Source organism: Abramis brama (assembly GCF_963993115.1).
Source record: "Abramis brama genome assembly, chromosome: 21".
NCBI lineage: Eukaryota > Metazoa > Chordata > Actinopteri > Cypriniformes > Leuciscidae > Abramis > Abramis brama.
Window position 1 is genome coordinate 35,194,576 of NC_139983.1, and position 17,920 is coordinate 35,212,495.

The window sequence follows — 17,920 nt, forward strand, 5'->3', positions numbered from 1 at the left end:
AAAGTCCTGGAGGCGCTGCAGATGGCAGAGGACTATATGGAGAAGACAGCCGACTTCACTGGAAGGGTGAGTGTCTGCTGACCGAGAGAGATCACATGATCGGGTCACATGACCGGGTTCTGACCGAGAGAGAGATCACATGATCGGGTCACATGACCGGGTTCTGACCGAGAGAGATCACATGATCGGGTCACATGACCGGGTTCTGACCGAGAGAGATCACATGATCGGGTCACATGACCGCTTGTCTGTTTCTGTGTTCTCTCTCTTCAAGGGCTTCATCATCCAGAACAGTGAGAAGAAGCCGAGCATGAGTCCAGATGAGGCTGATGAGGAGTTGCTCACGTACGATCCTCTGATAAACACACACAGCTTTACTGTCGCATGCAGTTATTAATCGCTTTTGTGTTGATTATGAATCTGTCTTTCACAGGTATGAAGAGTTTCATCCGTTCCTCTTCTGTCAACATGCAAAAAGCCGCTATGTTGAGTTCGAGTCTTTTAACAAGGTTTGTGCTGGGTTAGTGGAGTGAGTAATTGTGCAAGAGGTTTGCTATTAAAGATAATAGTGACAGTGAGATGTGAAGGATGGTGACACACAGGTTACTGCACACACATTAGGAGCAGTGAACACACACACACACACACTCGCCCGGGGAGCGATTGGGTTTAGCCGATAACCAGCCGGACGACCATCAGGCCTCCGAGAACAAGAGCATCAGAAACATGGATGTAGTCCTGCCCTGAAGAAGCTGTTCCTCATAACAGACACACAGTAATAACTGCACTGACACACATGACCCTGACGGTGTGTGTGTGTGGACTCTAACACATCTATCACAGAAGCAAACACACGTTATGAAGAAGCAGGAGGATGGGAACTGATGGAAAGGGTGATACGGCAGTCTCTTAGAGAATCTTCTAACTAAATAAAAATGTGGTATTTGTATCTCTTACGCTGTGTTAATGTGTGTGTGTCAGGCAGTGGACGAGTTCTTCTCGAAGATGGAGGGTCAGAAGCTGGACATGAAAGCTCTTCATCAGGAGAAACAGGCGCTGAAGAAACTGGAGAACGTCAGACGAGATCATGAGCAGCGGCTGGAGGCTCTTCATCAGGCGCAGGTCTGACACACACACACGTCTCATCAGGCGCAGGTCTGACACACACACACGTCTCATCAGGCGCAGGTCTGACACACACACACACACGTCTCACACACACGTCTCATCAGGCGCAGGTCTGACACACACACACACACACGTCTCACACACACGTCTCATCAGGCGCAGGCGAGTCCACACACACGTCTCACACACACGTCTCATCAGGCGCAGGCGAGTCCTCACACACGTCTCACACACACGTCTCATCAGGCGCAGGCGAGTCCTCACACACGTCTCACACACACGTCTCATCAGGCGCAGGCGAGTCCACACACACACATTTATTATAGCTTGTCAAATTTGCCCCTTTTTGTGTGTGAGCAAAAACATGCCGGTTTTGTGTGTGTCCCTTTAAATTCAAATGAGCTTTAGCTCCGCCTCCGTTCAGAAGAGGGCGGAGTCTTTACACAAGCTTCAGAAACTCCAGCAATAACAGAACAGGCCAATCTCACTCATCCAGAATCCCAGAATCACCAGTAGCGAGAGCAGCCTTACGGAGAGACTCAGGAAGAGCTTCTGAATGTTCTGTATGGTGAAATGTAACACAGCTGGAACACACCAATCAGCATCCAGAACCAGAGCGTCGTTCTTTCTAATTACAAATAAAGATTGCTGTAGACATGTAGAAGATCAAAGACAGCAGAAGAGATGAAAACGACAGGTGTCTGCTGTATGAAGTCGGTCTGTGTTGGTCATGCGTGTGGAGTGGCTGACGTGTGTGTGTGTGTGTGTGTGTGTGTGCAGGAGGTGGACCGGCTGAAGGGAGAGCTGGTGGAGATGAACCTGTCGATGGTGGAGCGAGCGCTGACGGTGGTGCGCAGTGCGCTGGCCAATCAGGTGGACTGGGCCGAGATCGGGCAGATCGTGAAGGAAGCGCAAGCGGCCGGAGATCCCGTGGCCTGCGCTATCAAAGAGCTGAAGCTGCAGAGCAATCACATGACCATGCTGCTCAGGTGACACACACACACACGTGATCACATGACCATGCTGCTCAGGTGACACACACACACACACGTGATCACATGACCATGCTGCTCAGGTGACACACACACACACGTGATCACATGACCATGCTGCTCAGGTGACACACACACACACGTGATCACATGACCATGCTGCTCAGGTGACACACACACACACACGTGATCACATGACCATGCTGCTCAGGTGACACACACACACACGTGATCACATGACCATGCTGCTCAGGTGACACACACACACACACACGTGATCACTCACTCCTCCTCTGTCCCTGCAGAAACCCGTATGCGGCTCCAGAGGACGGAGAGCCTGAACACACAGACTCCAGGACCTCTGAGGAACAAGCGCCACTGAAGGGAAAGAAGAGCAGGAGCCGGGATAAAGGGCCGAGGGGAAAACTGGACAAGGACAAGCCGGTTCTAGTGGACGTGGATCTGAATCTCTCGGCGTACGCCAATGCGAAGAAGTGAGTGTTGGTGTGAATAATGTGAACTGATGCTGAACGACTCTCTCACGAAACATCACTCTCTCCACAGGTACTACGACTGCAAGAGGAGCGCCGCCAAGAAAGAGCAGAAAACCGTGGAAGCGGCACAAAAGGTGACGACACGATACGATACGAGACGATACGAGACGACACGAGACGACACGACTCGAGACGACACGAGACGACACGATACGACACGAGACGACACGATACGACACGAGACGACACGAGACGACACGAGACGACACGACTCGAGACGACACGATACGACACGAGACGACTCGAGACGAGACGACACGAGACGACTCGAGACGACACGATACGAGACGACACGACTCGAGACGACACGAGACGACACGACTCGAGACGACACGACTCGAGACGACACAAGACGACACGATACGACACGAGACGACTCGAGACGAGACGATACGACACGAGACGACACGGTACGACACAAGACGAGACGACACGAGACGACACGAGACGACACGAGACGAGACGACACGAGACGACTTGAGACGACACGAGACGACTCGAGACGAGACGACTCGAGACGAGACGACTCGAGACGACACGAGACGACTCGAGACGACACGATACGACACGAGACGACTCGAGACGAGACGACACGAGACGACTCGAGACGACACGAGACGACACGAGACGACTCGAGACGACACGAGACGACACGAGACGACACGAGACGACTCGAGACGACTCGAGACGACAAGAGACGACACGAGACGAGACGACACGAGACGACTCGAGACGACACGAGACGACTCGAGACGACACGAGACGACACGACACGAGACGACATGAGACGAGACGAGTGTTTATCATCGGCTGCTGGTTTGTTGAATGACTCTGTTGTTTTTTTCTCGATTCAAGGCCTTCAAATCTGCTGAGAAGAAGACCAAACAGACACTGAAAGAAGTGCAGACGGTGACCAGCATTCAGAAGGCCAGGAAGGTGTACTGGTAAAGCAACGTGTGTGTGTGTGTGTGTGTGTGTGTGTGTGTGCTGCTCTAATCCAGCACTCTCTGGGCAGGTTTGAGAAGTTCCTGTGGTTCGTCAGCTCTGAGAACTATCTGATCATCGCTGGACGAGACCAGCAGCAGAACGAGATGATCGTCAAGCGCTACCTGAGAGCAGGTGTGTGTGTGTGTGTGTGTGTCCGCTCTGAGGCTACAGGGTTTCCCATGATGCTCGGTTTCTCTGATGCTGTGTTTCCTCAGGAGACGTGTACGTTCACGCGGATCTGCATGGAGCCACAAGCTGTGTGATCAAGAACCCGTCCGGTGAGGAACACATGATCTGAGTAACGGTGATCTGATGTTGTGTTGAGTCAAGTCATCTTCATTTATACAACGCTTTAACAATGTAGATTGTTCCAAAGCAGCTTTACAGTGATAATAGGAGATTAAAGTAAAGTGTTTTGGCTTTACAGCAGCTCTAGAATAAAGTTATTGTCCAGATAAAGTTAGTTTGATTGATTCACTTCCGTCGCAACGATCATTAGTTATTAACTTAGGGGCCGCTAACACGACACCGTTTCACAGAAAACTCTTCAGTTCTCTCTACGCAAACTTCAAAAACGCGAACCCGTGAGAACGCTGATGGTGCACATGCGTATTACGAGTTCAGTCTATAGGTGTGTGCGTTAGAATATATGTGCGCAGGCGTGTGGTCCTTCCCTACAAATCAACCCTCAACAAACTACTTGTCTGGCCATAAAATTTATAATACAGAATTTTTATCGCTTCCGCCTAGCCACGCGAACCGCAATTATCCCGACAACGCTTTATCTTTATCTTAACGCTTTATCGAGAGAAGTGAAGGGGAGGGGGGCCTTCACAGGGAGAGACTAGTGACACTTCAGGACTGCGCTGTCGTCGCGTCCAGGCGCAGGTCCTTCATCAGATCTGGAGTGTGTGTGTGTGAGTAAACCTGCAGGTAAACCTTGGGATAAACAGAGAGACTAATATTAGCGTAGATGCCGTTCTTCTTATGATGTAACGAGTACATCAGGATTTATGGGAAGTGTTCCCGGTTCCGGCTGACCTGATCTATGCAGCCTAACATTGAATTATTGAAGTCTATAATGTGTTATCTGTATGCTAGGTGAAAGAGATGTAGATCTAGCTTTGAACTGACAGAGTGTGTCTGCTTCCCGGACAATGGTAGGAAGACTGTTCCAGAGTTTTGGTGCTAAATAGGAGAAGGATCTGCCGCCAGCAGTCGATTTAGATATTCTAGGTATTATCAACTGGCCGGAATTTTGAGATCGCAAAATCTCAATTTTGTCGCGTGCAGGGCAACCACCCAGTAGAGCATTACAGTAATCTAGCCTTGATGTCATGAACGCATGAACTAATTGTTCCGCATTTGTCAATGACAGCATATGGCGTAATTTAGATATATTTTTAAGATGGAAGAATGCGGTTTTACAGACTCTAGACACGTGACTTTCAGATGAAAGAGTGTTGTGAAACTGTCCTGATCAGGTGACTGAACTCAAAGCGACTTGACTTGTATAGAATTATTACATGTGATCAGTTTATGCATTACGGGGGAATCGACCCCGTGACCTTTGACCTGCGCTAGTGCTCTGCTCCCTCAGGCCAGCCGGTTCCCCCCCGCACGCTGACCGAGGCCGGGACGATGGCCGTCTGCTACAGCGCGGCGTGGGACGCTAAGGTCATCACCAGCGCCTGGTGGGTCCATCATCATCAGGTGACCAAAACCGCTCCGACAGGAGAATACCTGACCACCGGCAGCTTCATGATCAGAGGTCAGAGGTCAGCTCATCTGCAGACTCACTATATAGGGAATATTACTAAATGTACTGTATGGCTTTTCCACAGGGAAGAAGAACTTCCTGCCTCCATCATATCTGATCATGGGCTTCGGGTTTCTGTTCAAGGTGAAGCCGCTGTTGTTCATCATCAGTTATCAGTGGTCATGTGATCATCATCATCAGGACTCTCTTCTTCTGCGTTGCAGGTCGATGATCAGAGTGTTTTTAGGCATCGCGGAGAGAGGAAGATGAAGACCCTGGATGAGGAAGAGGACGTGGCGTCCAGCACTGCAGACCTTCTGGAGGAAGGAGACGAACTCTTAGGTTCATGAACATCATCATCATCATCTCTCCTCGTTCTCAAGCCTCTGTGAGATACTCAGACTCATGTGCTGTGCCTCAGGTGACGACAGCGAGCGCGAGGAAGAGGAGCCGCGTGAGGAAGAGGAGCTGCGTGAGGAAGAGGAGCTGCGTGAGGAAGAGGAGCTGCGTGAGGAAGAGGAGCAGCGTGAGGAAGAGGAGCAGCGTGATGAAGAGGAGCCGCTGACCGAGAGCAACGTCAGAGACCAGGAAGAGCAGAGCGCAGAGATCAGCTTCCCCGACACCAGCATCTCACTGTCACACCTGCAGCCCAACAGGTGTGTGTGTGTGTGAGTGAGTGTGAGTGAGTGTGTGTGAGTGAGTGTGTGACGATCGCTTCAGTCCATGTGTCTCTCTCCGCAGAACTCTTCAGACCAACGCCTTCACGCAGGACGAGCCGCATCAGGTGACCAACTTATCACATGACTCCATTTGAACTCAATGTGCAGATGTTTAAAGTGTGTGTGTCCTGCAGGCAAACGCAGCCGAGGCTCATGGGAGAAAACACCTGACGGCCAGACAGCGCAGGTGAGACCACACACACACACCTGACAGCCAGACAGCGCAGATGAGACCACACACACACACACACACTAACGCCTGTCGCTGTCATCAGGGACATGAAGAAGCCGAAGCCGGAGAACACGGGTGATCCTGAGGACAGCGGCGCCGCAGAGCCGGAGACTCCCAGCGTGACGGAGCGCAGGAGCGGAGCCGAGCCGCCGCTGAAGAGAGGACAGAAGGTGATAGAGCATCAACACTGTCACGGGTCACGGGTCAGGAGGTCAGAGGTAAGGGGTCAGGAGGTCAGTCCACTGATGTGTGTGTGTTTCCCTTAGAACAAACTGAAGAAGATGAAGGACAAGTACAAAGACCAGGATGAAGAGGACCGAGAGATGATGATGAAGCTATTGGGGGTCAGTCTGACAGTTCACATGCGTTTAACACGAGCTCAGAGAAATATCCTCAGTGTTCGTCTCTGTCCTCGGCATGAACACAGTCCGCAGGATCCAGCAAGCAGGAGAAGCCAAAGAAGGGCAAGAAAGGAAGAGTGAAGGAAGAGCCGGTCAGGAAACATCCTCCTCCTCAGAAAGCGGTTCTGAAGCCCGAAGCCGTGAACATCATCCGGACGAGCGAAGACACCGAAGCTGCGGAGGATCCCGACTCCAGGGTACGTCACCGGTGGGAGATACACATGATCTGTGGAGTTAGTGTCGGACTTACTGAGCTGTGATTGTGTTGCAGGAGACGGAGGACGTGGACAACCCTGTGGCTGAGGTGAGCGAAGCAGGACAAACAGGAAGTGCACATCAGACTTCCTGTCTGAATTATGATGTATAACTGAGGATATGTGTGATTGTGAGTGTGTTGTTGTGTATCAGGACGTTCTGGACTCTCTGACCGGTCTGCCGCACCTGGACGATGTGCTGATGTTCTCCGTGCCCGTCTGCGCTCCCTACATGGCCCTCGCCAACTACAAGTGTGCTTTCAGGATTCAGTATTAACAGATTCACAACATCAGGATTCAGTATCAGCAGATTCACGACATCAGGATTCAGTGTCAGCAGATTCACAGCATCAGGATTCAGTGTCAGCAGATTCACAGCATCAGGATTCAGTGTCAGCAGATTTACGACATCAGGATTCAGTGTTAGCAGATTCACGACATCAGGATTCAGTGTTAGCAGATTCACGACATCAGGATTCAGTATCAGCAGATTCACGACATCAGGATTCAGTATCAGCAGATTCACAGCATCAGGATTCAGTGTCAGCAGATTTACGACATCAGGATTCAGTGTTAGCAGATTCACGACATCAGGATTCAGTGTTAGCAGATTCACGACATCAGGATTCAGTATCAGCAGATTTACAACATCAGGATTCAGTGTTAGCAGATTCACAACATCAGGATTCAGTGTTAGCAGATTCACAACATCAGGATTCAGTATCAGCAGATTCACAACATCAGGATTCAGTGTCAGCAGATTCACAGCATCAGGATTCAGTGTCAGCAGATTCACAGCATCAGGATTCAGTATTAGCAGATTCACAACATCAGGATTCAGTATTAGCAGATTCACAACATCAGGATTCAGTATTAGCAGATTCACAACATCAGGATTCAGTGTTAGCAGATTCACAACATCAGGATTCAGTATCAGCAGATTTACAACATCAGGATTCAGTGTTAGCAGATTTACAGCATCAGGATTCAGTGTCAGCAGATTCACAGCATCAGGATTCAGTGTCAGCAGATTCACAGCATCAGGATTCAGTGTCAGCAGATTCACAGCATCAGGATTCAGTGTCAGCAGATTCACAGCATCAGGATTCAGTGTCAGCAGATTCACAGCATCAGGATTCAGTATTAGCAGATTCACAGCATCAGGATTCAGTGTCAGCAGATTCACAACATCAGGATTCAGTATCAGCAGATTCACGACATCAGGATTCAGTGTCAGCAGATTCACAGCATCAGGATTCAGTGTCAGCAGATTTACGACATCAGGATTCAGTGTTAGCAGATTCACGACATCAGGATTCAGTGTCAGCAGATTCACGACATCAGGATTCAGTATCAGCAGATTCACGACATCAGGATTCAGTATCAGCAGATTCACAGCATCAGGATTCAGTGTCAGCAGATTTACGACATCAGGATTCAGTGTTAGCAGATTCACGACATCAGGATTCAGTGTTAGCAGATTCACGACATCAGGATTCAGTATCAGCAGATTTACAACATCAGGATTCAGTGTTAGCAGATTCACAACATCAGGATTCAGTGTTAGCAGATTCACAACATCAGGATTCAGTATCAGCAGATTCACAACATCAGGATTCAGTGTCAGCAGATTCACAGCATCAGGATTCAGTGTCAGCAGATTCACAGCATCAGGATTCAGTATTAGCAGATTCACAACATCAGGATTCAGTATTAGCAGATTCACAACATCAGGATTCAGTATTAGCAGATTCACAACATCAGGATTCAGTGTTAGCAGATTCACAACATCAGGATTCAGTATCAGCAGATTTACAACATCAGGATTCAGTGTTAGCAGATTTACAGCATCAGGATTCAGTGTCAGCAGATTCACAGCATCAGGATTCAGTGTCAGCAGATTCACAGCATCAGGATTCAGTGTCAGCAGATTCACAGCATCAGGATTCAGTGTCAGCAGATTCACAGCATCAGGATTCAGTATTAGCAGATTCACAGCATCAGGATTCAGTGTCAGCAGATTCACAACATCAGGATTCAGTGTCAGCAGATTCACAACATCAGGATTCAGTGTCAGCAGATTCACAGCATCAGGATTCAGTGTTAGCAGATTCACAACATCAGGATTCAGTGTCAGCAGATTCACAGCATCAGGATTCAGTGTCAGCAGATTCACAACATCAGGATTCAGTGTCAGCAGATTCACAGCATCAGGATTCAGTGTTAGCAGATTCACAGCATCAGGATTCAGTATCAGCAGATTCACAGCATCAGGATTCAGTGTCAGCAGATTCACAACATCAGGATTCAGTGTCAGCAGATTCACAGCATCAGGATTCAGTATTAGCAGATTCACAACATCAGATATGAACACATTCTCAGAGCCTAATCAACAATCTGTCCTGTTTTGACTGCAGGTACAAAGTGAAATTAACGCCAGGGACTCAGAAAAAGGGCAAAGGTAAAGATTGGTTTTATGTGAAACGTTAATGGTGTAAGTGTGTGTGTGAATGTGACGTAACGAGTGTGTGTCTGTGTGTGCGCGCAGCTGCCCGTACGGCCGTGCTGAGCTTCATGCGAGGGAAAGATGCCAGCGCTCGAGAGAAGGACTTGTTCCGGAGCGTTAAGGTATTTGCAGCTCGTGTTTGAGCCTCTGATGATTGGCCGGGATCAGTCATGTGACGCTGCTGTTTTTACAGGACACGGATCTGTCCAGAAACATGCCTGGGAAAGTGAAGGTGTCGGCGCCGAACCTCTTAGCAGCGAAGAAGAAGTGAAGCGAGAGATTCCCGAGCGCATCCCATCATGCTTTGAATCGCCTTTTCAAAGACTGAATATTCACAGGTTCTGTTTTATGACGGAGAACAACCGACGCTTTGTGTTTTAAAAGCAGATCATTTCCCTTCAACTCGTTGGATTTAATAATAAATAAATCAAAATGACAGTATAAATGTGAACACTGCTTCATTTATTTTCCACGTTGGAAAAATCAAAACAAACAATCAATACAACATTTTGGCTTGTTGTACAAATCTAGAGTAGGATCAGAGTTGTGATGAATCCTGGGAATTATATGGTCTAGTTTCAGTAAATGTGTGAATCAAAGGTTTGGGAAACAATTTCAGTTCATTCCTCTAATGTCAGTGGTGTTTTGTACACAGTGTTGATTGTATGCGTGCGATTGGGAAATGTTGTGATAAACTGTGAGGAGCAATAAAGAGCAGAGCAGTGTTAGATGGTGACGAGCTTTAATGAGATGTGCTGTTAATAAATGAGTTTGAAGTCGTTGAAATCCGGCATGGTTTCTGTGTTGTCTGGCGGAATAAACCATTTTCTGCTACACGAGTCTCATGAAAGTCTCTGGCGATGGTTTTCCGCATGTTCCGGTGTGATTGTCTTCTAGGAGTGTCCCATGATCCTCTGCTGCAGCTGCTGGAGCAGGGCTTTGGGCAGAACGTCCCACGAGTGCTGAAGAAGCTCCTGGTGCCGGACGGCCACGTCTGAACACAGCCTGAGGATACACACACACACACACACACGATCAACAGCGCCTGAGGATACACACACACACACTATCAACACACACACATGGGACGAGGCGGTGAGCGTGACGCTGTGGAGAACCGCTCACCTGGCCAGAGATTTGGGCTGGACCGTGAACACCAGTAGTTCGTTGCTGTGAGCCTGTAAATACAGATGAAGAAGAAACGAGTGTTTAAGACTCGAGCAGAAATGCAGGATTCATCCTCGACCTGTGAACCGTTCTACACTGAGACGCTCTTGTGTTTCTGTCTGCCTCCAAACTACAGGTGAACGTTTGTTTTCTCCTCACTAGCTCTGTGTTGCATGAGGAGATACAGCTGACGAAACCACACAGACCCGGCCCGGCTCAGCTCCGGCTCAGCTCGCTATAAACGCTCCGTCTACTCGGGTAGATCCAGAGTCTGACCAGCAGCTGAGTGTGACGAGTGAAGCGCACAGCCGACGCACCCAAGGTTTGATTCACTTCTTATATCATGAATTGACGCATTTACAAGGCAGGAATAAACTCTCTCAGTTTGAGAACCAATCCAGAGTTTGCTCAAGCTAATCTCACGTTCTCCTGGCAGGAACGACTCCAGCTTCAGCATTAGCGTTAGCTCTGACTCCGGCTTCAGCATTAGCATTAGCAGCATTTGCTGGTTATTAGGGAGTAAATATTGATATTTTGCTCACCGCTTGTTGTTGAGAGAGCAGATTATTTGCACATCCTCCAAACACAAACACTTCCCCGTCAGCACCCAAACACGCCGTGTGCCACAGTCTGCAGAAAACACACACATGAGAGCGGGAGAACGACACACACACATCGAGATCATCAGTGACAGACGAGGAAGGGTCACCTGGGTCGCTGAGTGTGTTCGTGATCAAACGGCCTCCACTCGTTCGTCCTCACGCAGTACAGCCAGGCGTCGCCTGCAACACACACACACACACTGATGAAGCTGTGCTGTCAGACACACACACACACACACCGATGAAGCTGTGCTGTCAGACACACACACACACACACACACACCGATGAAGCTGTGCTGTCAGACACACACACACCGATGAAGCTGTGCTGTCAGACACACACACACACACACACACATACACCGATGAAGCTGTGCTGTCAGACACACACACAGATGAAGCTGTGCTGTCAGACACACACACACACACACCGATGAAGCTGTGCTGTCAGACACACACACACACACCGATGAAGCTGTGCTGTCAGACACACACACACACCGATGAAGCTGTGCTGTCAGACACACACACACACACCGATGAAGCTGTGCTGTCAGACACACACACACACACACACACTAGGCTTGGGCGGTATTCTAATTTTGATACCGTCAAACCTCCTCCCTATTTTACGGGGTATACGGTATTACCGTGACTAATTAAAAATTATGACATAATGGGCTCAGACGGCGTCACCAAACTGTTGGCTTGTGCCTACACCGTTCAGAAACTGAATGCCAGATCGGGCAAAAAATAAATAAATAAATAAATCAAGCCCAACCCGTGCACGTTGTGTCTGAGTCCGGCCGACGCATTAACTGTTATTATGAGCCCGAGCCCACCATTATTCAACATAATATCTGTGTGCGCGCTACAAGCAAGAAGTGCCTTTGAAATCCGGTGACGCGTGTCCATTGATTTTTATTAATAAAACTTTTCTGCAAAGATGGAAGTTGACGATCGCCATCTCTGTAGTGAACGCGCCTATAGAGAGAAATGCACATCATTACACAATCAGAGAGTGGCCTTTTTATTTTCGTTTTGAATTGTTTCGTTTAAAGAAATTGACGATCGGCATCTCCGTAGTGAACGCTATAGAGAGAAATGCACATCATGGATTACAGAGAGTAGGCTAGTCTATTTATTTTCGTTTTGAATAGTTTCGTTTAATGAAATTGATGATCGCATCTCCGTATGAACGCGCCTAGAGAAAAATGCACATCATGGATTACTTAGCCTAATCAGTGAGTAGCCTATTTCTTTCGTTTTTAATTGTTTCGTTTAAAGAAATTTCAAGCTTTATTTATATATATTTGTCATGTCTGTGAGGCATAGCCTACACTGAGTTTCAGTTAATTTATGAGATTTCAATGCAAGTGACCGCGGCATGCCCATCATGTCATGATTATCCAGGCAATTGGTTGATGAAAAATGTATTAAAATTAAGATAAAATATATACAAAACGAAATTCGTTTTAAAGAGGCCTTTTACAAAACGAAATTTATTGAAGTGGTCAAATCGTCTGACTCCCGATGCATCCCATCTTATTTGTGCTGTTCACTTTTCATAATCAACAAAGATGGAAAAAATAACATTATAATATTTTAACAAATACGAAACTTAATGCGCTTATTTAATGAACTCGAGAACAAAATGCATCCTGGCAGCAGTGAGTGGGCGGTTGTTTCGGAGATGCGACATTAGGTTAGAGGTGTTTACATCTCTCGTATTTACCGCCTCTCCCTTCTCATTCGGTTGGAACCAGAAATATTGCCTAACTGCAACCACACATAAGCATTTTTTAGGCAATAAATAAATTATATATATTATAGGCTATATAAGTGCCAGTAATGACGGTATTGAAACTGATACCGGTGCTATTTTAAGATCCCGCGGTATCCGATATTACCGTAATACGCCCAACCCTAACACACACACACACACACACACACTGATTCCCTCACTCAGCGTCTCTCGGTCGGTGGTGAATCCGCCGAACAGGAACAGATGGTCAGCTGACACTGGGGTGAGCGAGTGCCAGGACCGGCCGACGGGACCGTGTTGAGGAACACACCTGAAACACACACGCTTTAGTGTGTGAGCTCGTCACAGATCTCTCAGCGGTGTTACACTCACTGAACGCACATCTCACTCCATTCCCACGAGTCCAGATCGAGGCAGTGCAGATCGTTCAGACGCTGATCCTGCGGAGCAAAACACTGAGCTTCAGAACTCTGAACATGCTAGCCTATGCTAATGATCATAGGAACACTAGTAGAAGTGATTCACACACACACACACACACACACACAGTACACACTAACCCGACCCATGAACCTACCCATCACACACACACACACTAACCCGACCCCTACACCTAGCCATCACACACACACACACACACACACTAACCTGACCCCTACACCTAGCCATCACACACACACACACACACACACTAACCCGACCCCTACACCTAGCCATCACACACACACACACACACTAACCCGACCCCTACACCTAGCCATCACACACACTACCACACACACACACTAACCCGACCCCTACACCTAGCCATCACACACACACACACACACACACACTAACCCGACCCCTACACCTAGCCATCACACACACACACACACACACACACACACACACTAACCCGACCCCTACACCTAGCCATCACACACACACTACCACACACACACACTAACCCGACCCCTACACCTAGCCATCACACACACACACACACACACACACACACTAACCCGACCCCTACACCTAGCCATCACAGAAAACTTTCTGCATTTTTCCATGAGTCTGTGTGCATTCAGGTTTAAGTCCACAACAGGATAGAAAAACATGTACACTCTGAAACACTCACACACACACACACACACACACCATGTAACGGCCTCCAAAGACGAAGCCTCTGTTGCCGATGGTTGCGCAGGCGTGAGCGGCCCGTGGCGTCGGAGTGTTTCCCTGTACAGACACACACAGTGTTTGAGCTCGTCACACACAGATCCTGCTGCAACACCACATTAGATCAAGTTTAGCTTTAGCACCTTTGTGATTGGCTGACTCCACGAGGACGTCTCCAGATCCAGGATGTGTATGTGATTGTTCCAGCCTCGTCCTGTTTGGTTCCCCTGAAAAACAGCACATCTGAGTCTCGTCTGTGTCACAAACACACTCACACACACACATACACGCTCACACACGTAGACACGATCTCAAATGAAGTCTCATCGATCACAAGTTCAGTATGGTGTACCACAAGGCTCAGTACTAGGACCGTTGCTGTTCACTCTGTACATGCTACACACACACACACACAAACACTCTGTACATGCTACCCTCACACACACACACACACACACTCTGTACATGCTACCCTTGGGAGATATCATTAGGATGCATGGCATTAGTTTTCACTGTTATGCTGACGATACTCAGCTCTATATTTCTTCACGCCCTGATGATAAACTTACCAATTAACGGAATGCATAGCTGATATAAAAATTTGGATGACTAGTAATTTCCTACTACTTAATTCTGAAAAAACAGAGTTTCTAATGATTAGACCAAAAACCTCTGCACGTAATGATCTAGAATACTGTCTAACACTTGATGGCTGCTCTGTCAAGTCCTCGTCGTCGGTTAGGAACCTGGGTGTGCTCTTTGATACCAATCTTTCATTTGAAAGCCATGTTTCTAGTTTACGTTTCATGTAAAACCGCATTCTTCCATCTTAAAAATATATCTAAATTACGACATATGCTTTCAATGAAAAATAGGGAACAGTTAGTTCATGTGTTCATGACCTGGTGGTGATGGTGGACCTGCGCCTAGACACGACCACAACTCATGATGTAGTCAGCCGGATCCGGGCCGTAGCCAGATCAGATGGAAGACCTGCGCTTAGACACGACCACAACGCATGATGTAGTCAGCCGGACCCGGGACGTATCCAGATCAGATGGAGGACCTGCGCCTAGACACGACCACAACGCATGATGTAGTCAGCCGGATCTGGGCCGTACCCAGATCAGATGGAGGACCTGCGCCTAGACACGACCACAACTCATGATGTAGTCAGCCGGACCCGGGCCGTACCCAGATCAGATGGAGGACCTGCGCCTAGACACGACCACAACACATGATGTAGTCAGCCGGATCCGGGCCGTAGCCAGATCAGATGGAAGACCTGCGCTTAGACACGACCACAACGCATGATGTAGTCAGCCGGACCCGGGACGTATCCAGATCAGATGGAGGACCTGCGCCTAGACACGACCACAACGCATGATGTAGTCAGCCGGATCTGGGCCGTACCCAGATCAGATGGAGGACCTGCGCCTAGACACGACCACAACTCATGATGTAGTCAGCCGGATCCGGGCCGTAGCCAGATCAGATGGAAGACCTGCGCTTAGACACGACCACAACGCATGATGTAGTCAGCCGGACCCGGGACGTATCCAGATCAGATGGAGGACCTGCGCCTAGACACGACCACAACGCATGATGTAGTCAGCCGGATCTGGGCCGTACCCAGATCAGATGGAGGACCTGCGCCTAGACACGACCACAACTCATGATGTAGTCAGCCGGACCCGGGCCGTACCCAGATCAGATGGAGGACCTGCGCCTAGACACGACCACAACTCATGATGTAGTCAGCCGGACCCGGGACGTATCCAGATCAGATGGAGGACCTGCGCCTAGACACGACCACAACGCATGATGTAGTCAGCCTGACCCGGGCCGCATCCAGATCAGATGGAGGACCTGCGCCTAGACACGACCACAACTCATGATGTAGTCAGCCGGACCCGGGCCGTACCCAGATCAGATGGAGGACCTGCGCCTAGACACGACCACAACACATGATGTAGTCAGCCGGATCCGGGCCGTATCCAGATCAGATGGAGGACCTGCGCCTAGACACGACCACAGCGCATGATGTAGTCAGCCGGATCTGGGCCGTACCCAGATCAGATGGAGGACCTGCGACTAGACACGACCACAACGCATGATGTAGTCAGCCGGATCTGGGCCGTACCCAGATCAGATGGAGGACCTGCGACTAGACACGACCACAACGCATGATGCAGTCAGCCGGATCCGGGCCGTATCCAGATCAGATGGAGGACCTGGGCCTAGACACGACCACAACGCATGATGTAGTCAACCCGGATCCGGGCCGGATCCAGATCAGATGGAGGACCTGGGCCTAGACACGACCACAACTCATGATGTAGTCAGCCGGACCCGGGCCGTATCCAGATCAGATGGAGGACCTGCGCCTAGACACGACCACAACTCATGATGTAGTCAGCCAGATCCAGATCAGATGGAGGACCTGAGCCTAGACACGACCACAACTCATGATGTAGTCAGCCGGACCCGGTCCGTATCCAGATCAGATGGAGCACCTGCACCTAGACACGACCACAACTCATGATGTAGTCAGCCGGATCCAGACAGGATCCAGATCAGATGGAGGACCTGGGCCTAGACACGACCACAACTCATGATGTAGTCAGCCGGATCCGGGCCGTATCCAGATCAGATGGTGGACCTGCGCCTAGACACGACCACAACGCATGATGTAGTCAGCCGGATCCGGGCCGTACCCAGATCAGATGGTGGACCTGCACCTAGACACGACCACAACACATGATGTAGTCAGACGGATCCGGGCCGTATCCAGATCAGATGGAGGACCTGCACCTAGACACGACCTCAACACATGATGTAGTCAGCCGGATCCGGGCCGTATCCAGATAAGATGGAGGACCTGCACCTAGACACGACCTCAACACATGATGTAGTCAGCCGGATCCGGGCCGTACCCAGATCAGATGGTGGACCTGCACCTAGACACGACCACAACACATCCCTGAAGTGTCAGCAGAGATTGTATCAACTAGACTCCCCTGTGAAGGCCTGGCTTACTCACACACACACACTCACTCACACAAACACACTCTCACTCACATCTGTGCCACGCATGACGTCTGCTGATGAACATGGACTCACCATCAGCGAGTTCTCATCGAGCTCAAACGTTCCTCTGTGACCGGGCTGTGCGGTGTAGCCGTAGCCTCCGAAATACACCAGCCTGTGGAGACAGAGCAGAGGAAGTGTGTGTGTGACCTAGCTGATGACATCAACTAGTGTCTGACTGGCCTGATGAATTCACACCTGTTTCTGTGGACCCAACAGCCCAGCTTGTCTTTGCAGGTCGGAGCCAGACCCGTCAGACTCATCTTCTCCCAGCGGAGCGCAGGCGTTCGCAGCGGCAGACGGTAAACCTGAGACAAACACCAACATCTGGAGCTTCAGACACACACATCAGCGCAGAGATCATTATAGTGTTTGTGTCGTTATAAAGCCTCACTGTGTTGGTGTTTCCTCTGGCCTGGTGTCCGCCGAACACGTACAGAACTCCGTCCACAATGGAGCCGCAGCCGCCCGACATGGAGTCCGGCACCTCGCCCTCGGAGCGCTGCACACGCCTGCACACACACACACACACACACCGTCAGCAGCAGCTCGAGCGCCTCACACGCCTGAACACACACACACACCGTCAGCAGCAGCTCGAGC

At 49.4% G+C, this 17,920-nt stretch overlaps 2 protein-coding genes across 3 annotated transcripts in view; one reads left to right on the forward strand and one right to left on the reverse strand.

Annotated features, from left to right (window-relative positions):
• nemf (nuclear export mediator factor) overlaps positions 1 to 9,983 on the forward strand; it is a 14,428-nt gene extending 4,445 nt beyond the window's left edge. Inside the window, exons 8-31 of one of the 2 annotated variants that reach the window (XM_084096138.1) lie at positions 1 to 66; positions 275 to 345; positions 434 to 509; positions 982 to 1,122; positions 1,909 to 2,117; positions 2,426 to 2,614; positions 2,685 to 2,748; positions 3,530 to 3,618; positions 3,690 to 3,793; positions 3,877 to 3,939; positions 5,262 to 5,432; positions 5,506 to 5,564; positions 5,645 to 5,762; positions 5,842 to 6,076; positions 6,162 to 6,204; positions 6,274 to 6,326; positions 6,415 to 6,541; positions 6,638 to 6,715; positions 6,799 to 6,969; positions 7,044 to 7,076; positions 7,181 to 7,278; positions 9,444 to 9,487; positions 9,575 to 9,654; positions 9,726 to 9,983. The exon at positions 1 to 66 is cut by the window's left edge and continues 8 nt beyond it. In XM_084096138.1, the coding sequence (XP_083952264.1) occupies positions 1 to 66; positions 275 to 345; positions 434 to 509; positions 982 to 1,122; positions 1,909 to 2,117; positions 2,426 to 2,614; positions 2,685 to 2,748; positions 3,530 to 3,618; positions 3,690 to 3,793; positions 3,877 to 3,939; positions 5,262 to 5,432; positions 5,506 to 5,564; positions 5,645 to 5,762; positions 5,842 to 6,076; positions 6,162 to 6,204; positions 6,274 to 6,326; positions 6,415 to 6,541; positions 6,638 to 6,715; positions 6,799 to 6,969; positions 7,044 to 7,076; positions 7,181 to 7,278; positions 9,444 to 9,487; positions 9,575 to 9,654; positions 9,726 to 9,803 (2,460 nt within the window). In that variant the 3' untranslated portion in view covers positions 9,804 to 9,983. The remainder of the gene's footprint in view (positions 67 to 274; positions 346 to 433; positions 510 to 981; positions 1,123 to 1,908; positions 2,118 to 2,425; positions 2,615 to 2,684; positions 2,749 to 3,529; positions 3,619 to 3,689; positions 3,794 to 3,876; positions 3,940 to 5,261; positions 5,433 to 5,505; positions 5,565 to 5,644; positions 5,763 to 5,841; positions 6,077 to 6,161; positions 6,205 to 6,273; positions 6,327 to 6,414; positions 6,542 to 6,637; positions 6,716 to 6,798; positions 6,970 to 7,043; positions 7,077 to 7,180; positions 7,279 to 9,443; positions 9,488 to 9,574; positions 9,655 to 9,725) is intronic. The other variant, XM_084096139.1, reaches the window with a different exon arrangement.
• Positions 9,974 to 17,920, reverse strand: part of klhdc2 (kelch domain containing 2) — a 14,804-nt gene continuing 6,857 nt past the window's right edge. The window contains exons 4-14 of the mRNA XM_084096152.1: positions 17,712 to 17,829; positions 17,516 to 17,625; positions 17,351 to 17,432; positions 14,371 to 14,454; positions 14,207 to 14,287; positions 13,448 to 13,506; positions 13,267 to 13,376; positions 11,409 to 11,481; positions 11,242 to 11,329; positions 10,658 to 10,710; positions 9,974 to 10,537 (exon numbers count right to left, since the gene is read on the reverse strand). Coding sequence (XP_083952278.1) covers positions 10,426 to 10,537; positions 10,658 to 10,710; positions 11,242 to 11,329; positions 11,409 to 11,481; positions 13,267 to 13,376; positions 13,448 to 13,506; positions 14,207 to 14,287; positions 14,371 to 14,454; positions 17,351 to 17,432; positions 17,516 to 17,625; positions 17,712 to 17,829 — 970 coding nt within the window. The 3' untranslated portion in view covers positions 9,974 to 10,425. The remainder of the gene's footprint in view (positions 10,538 to 10,657; positions 10,711 to 11,241; positions 11,330 to 11,408; positions 11,482 to 13,266; positions 13,377 to 13,447; positions 13,507 to 14,206; positions 14,288 to 14,370; positions 14,455 to 17,350; positions 17,433 to 17,515; positions 17,626 to 17,711; positions 17,830 to 17,920) is intronic.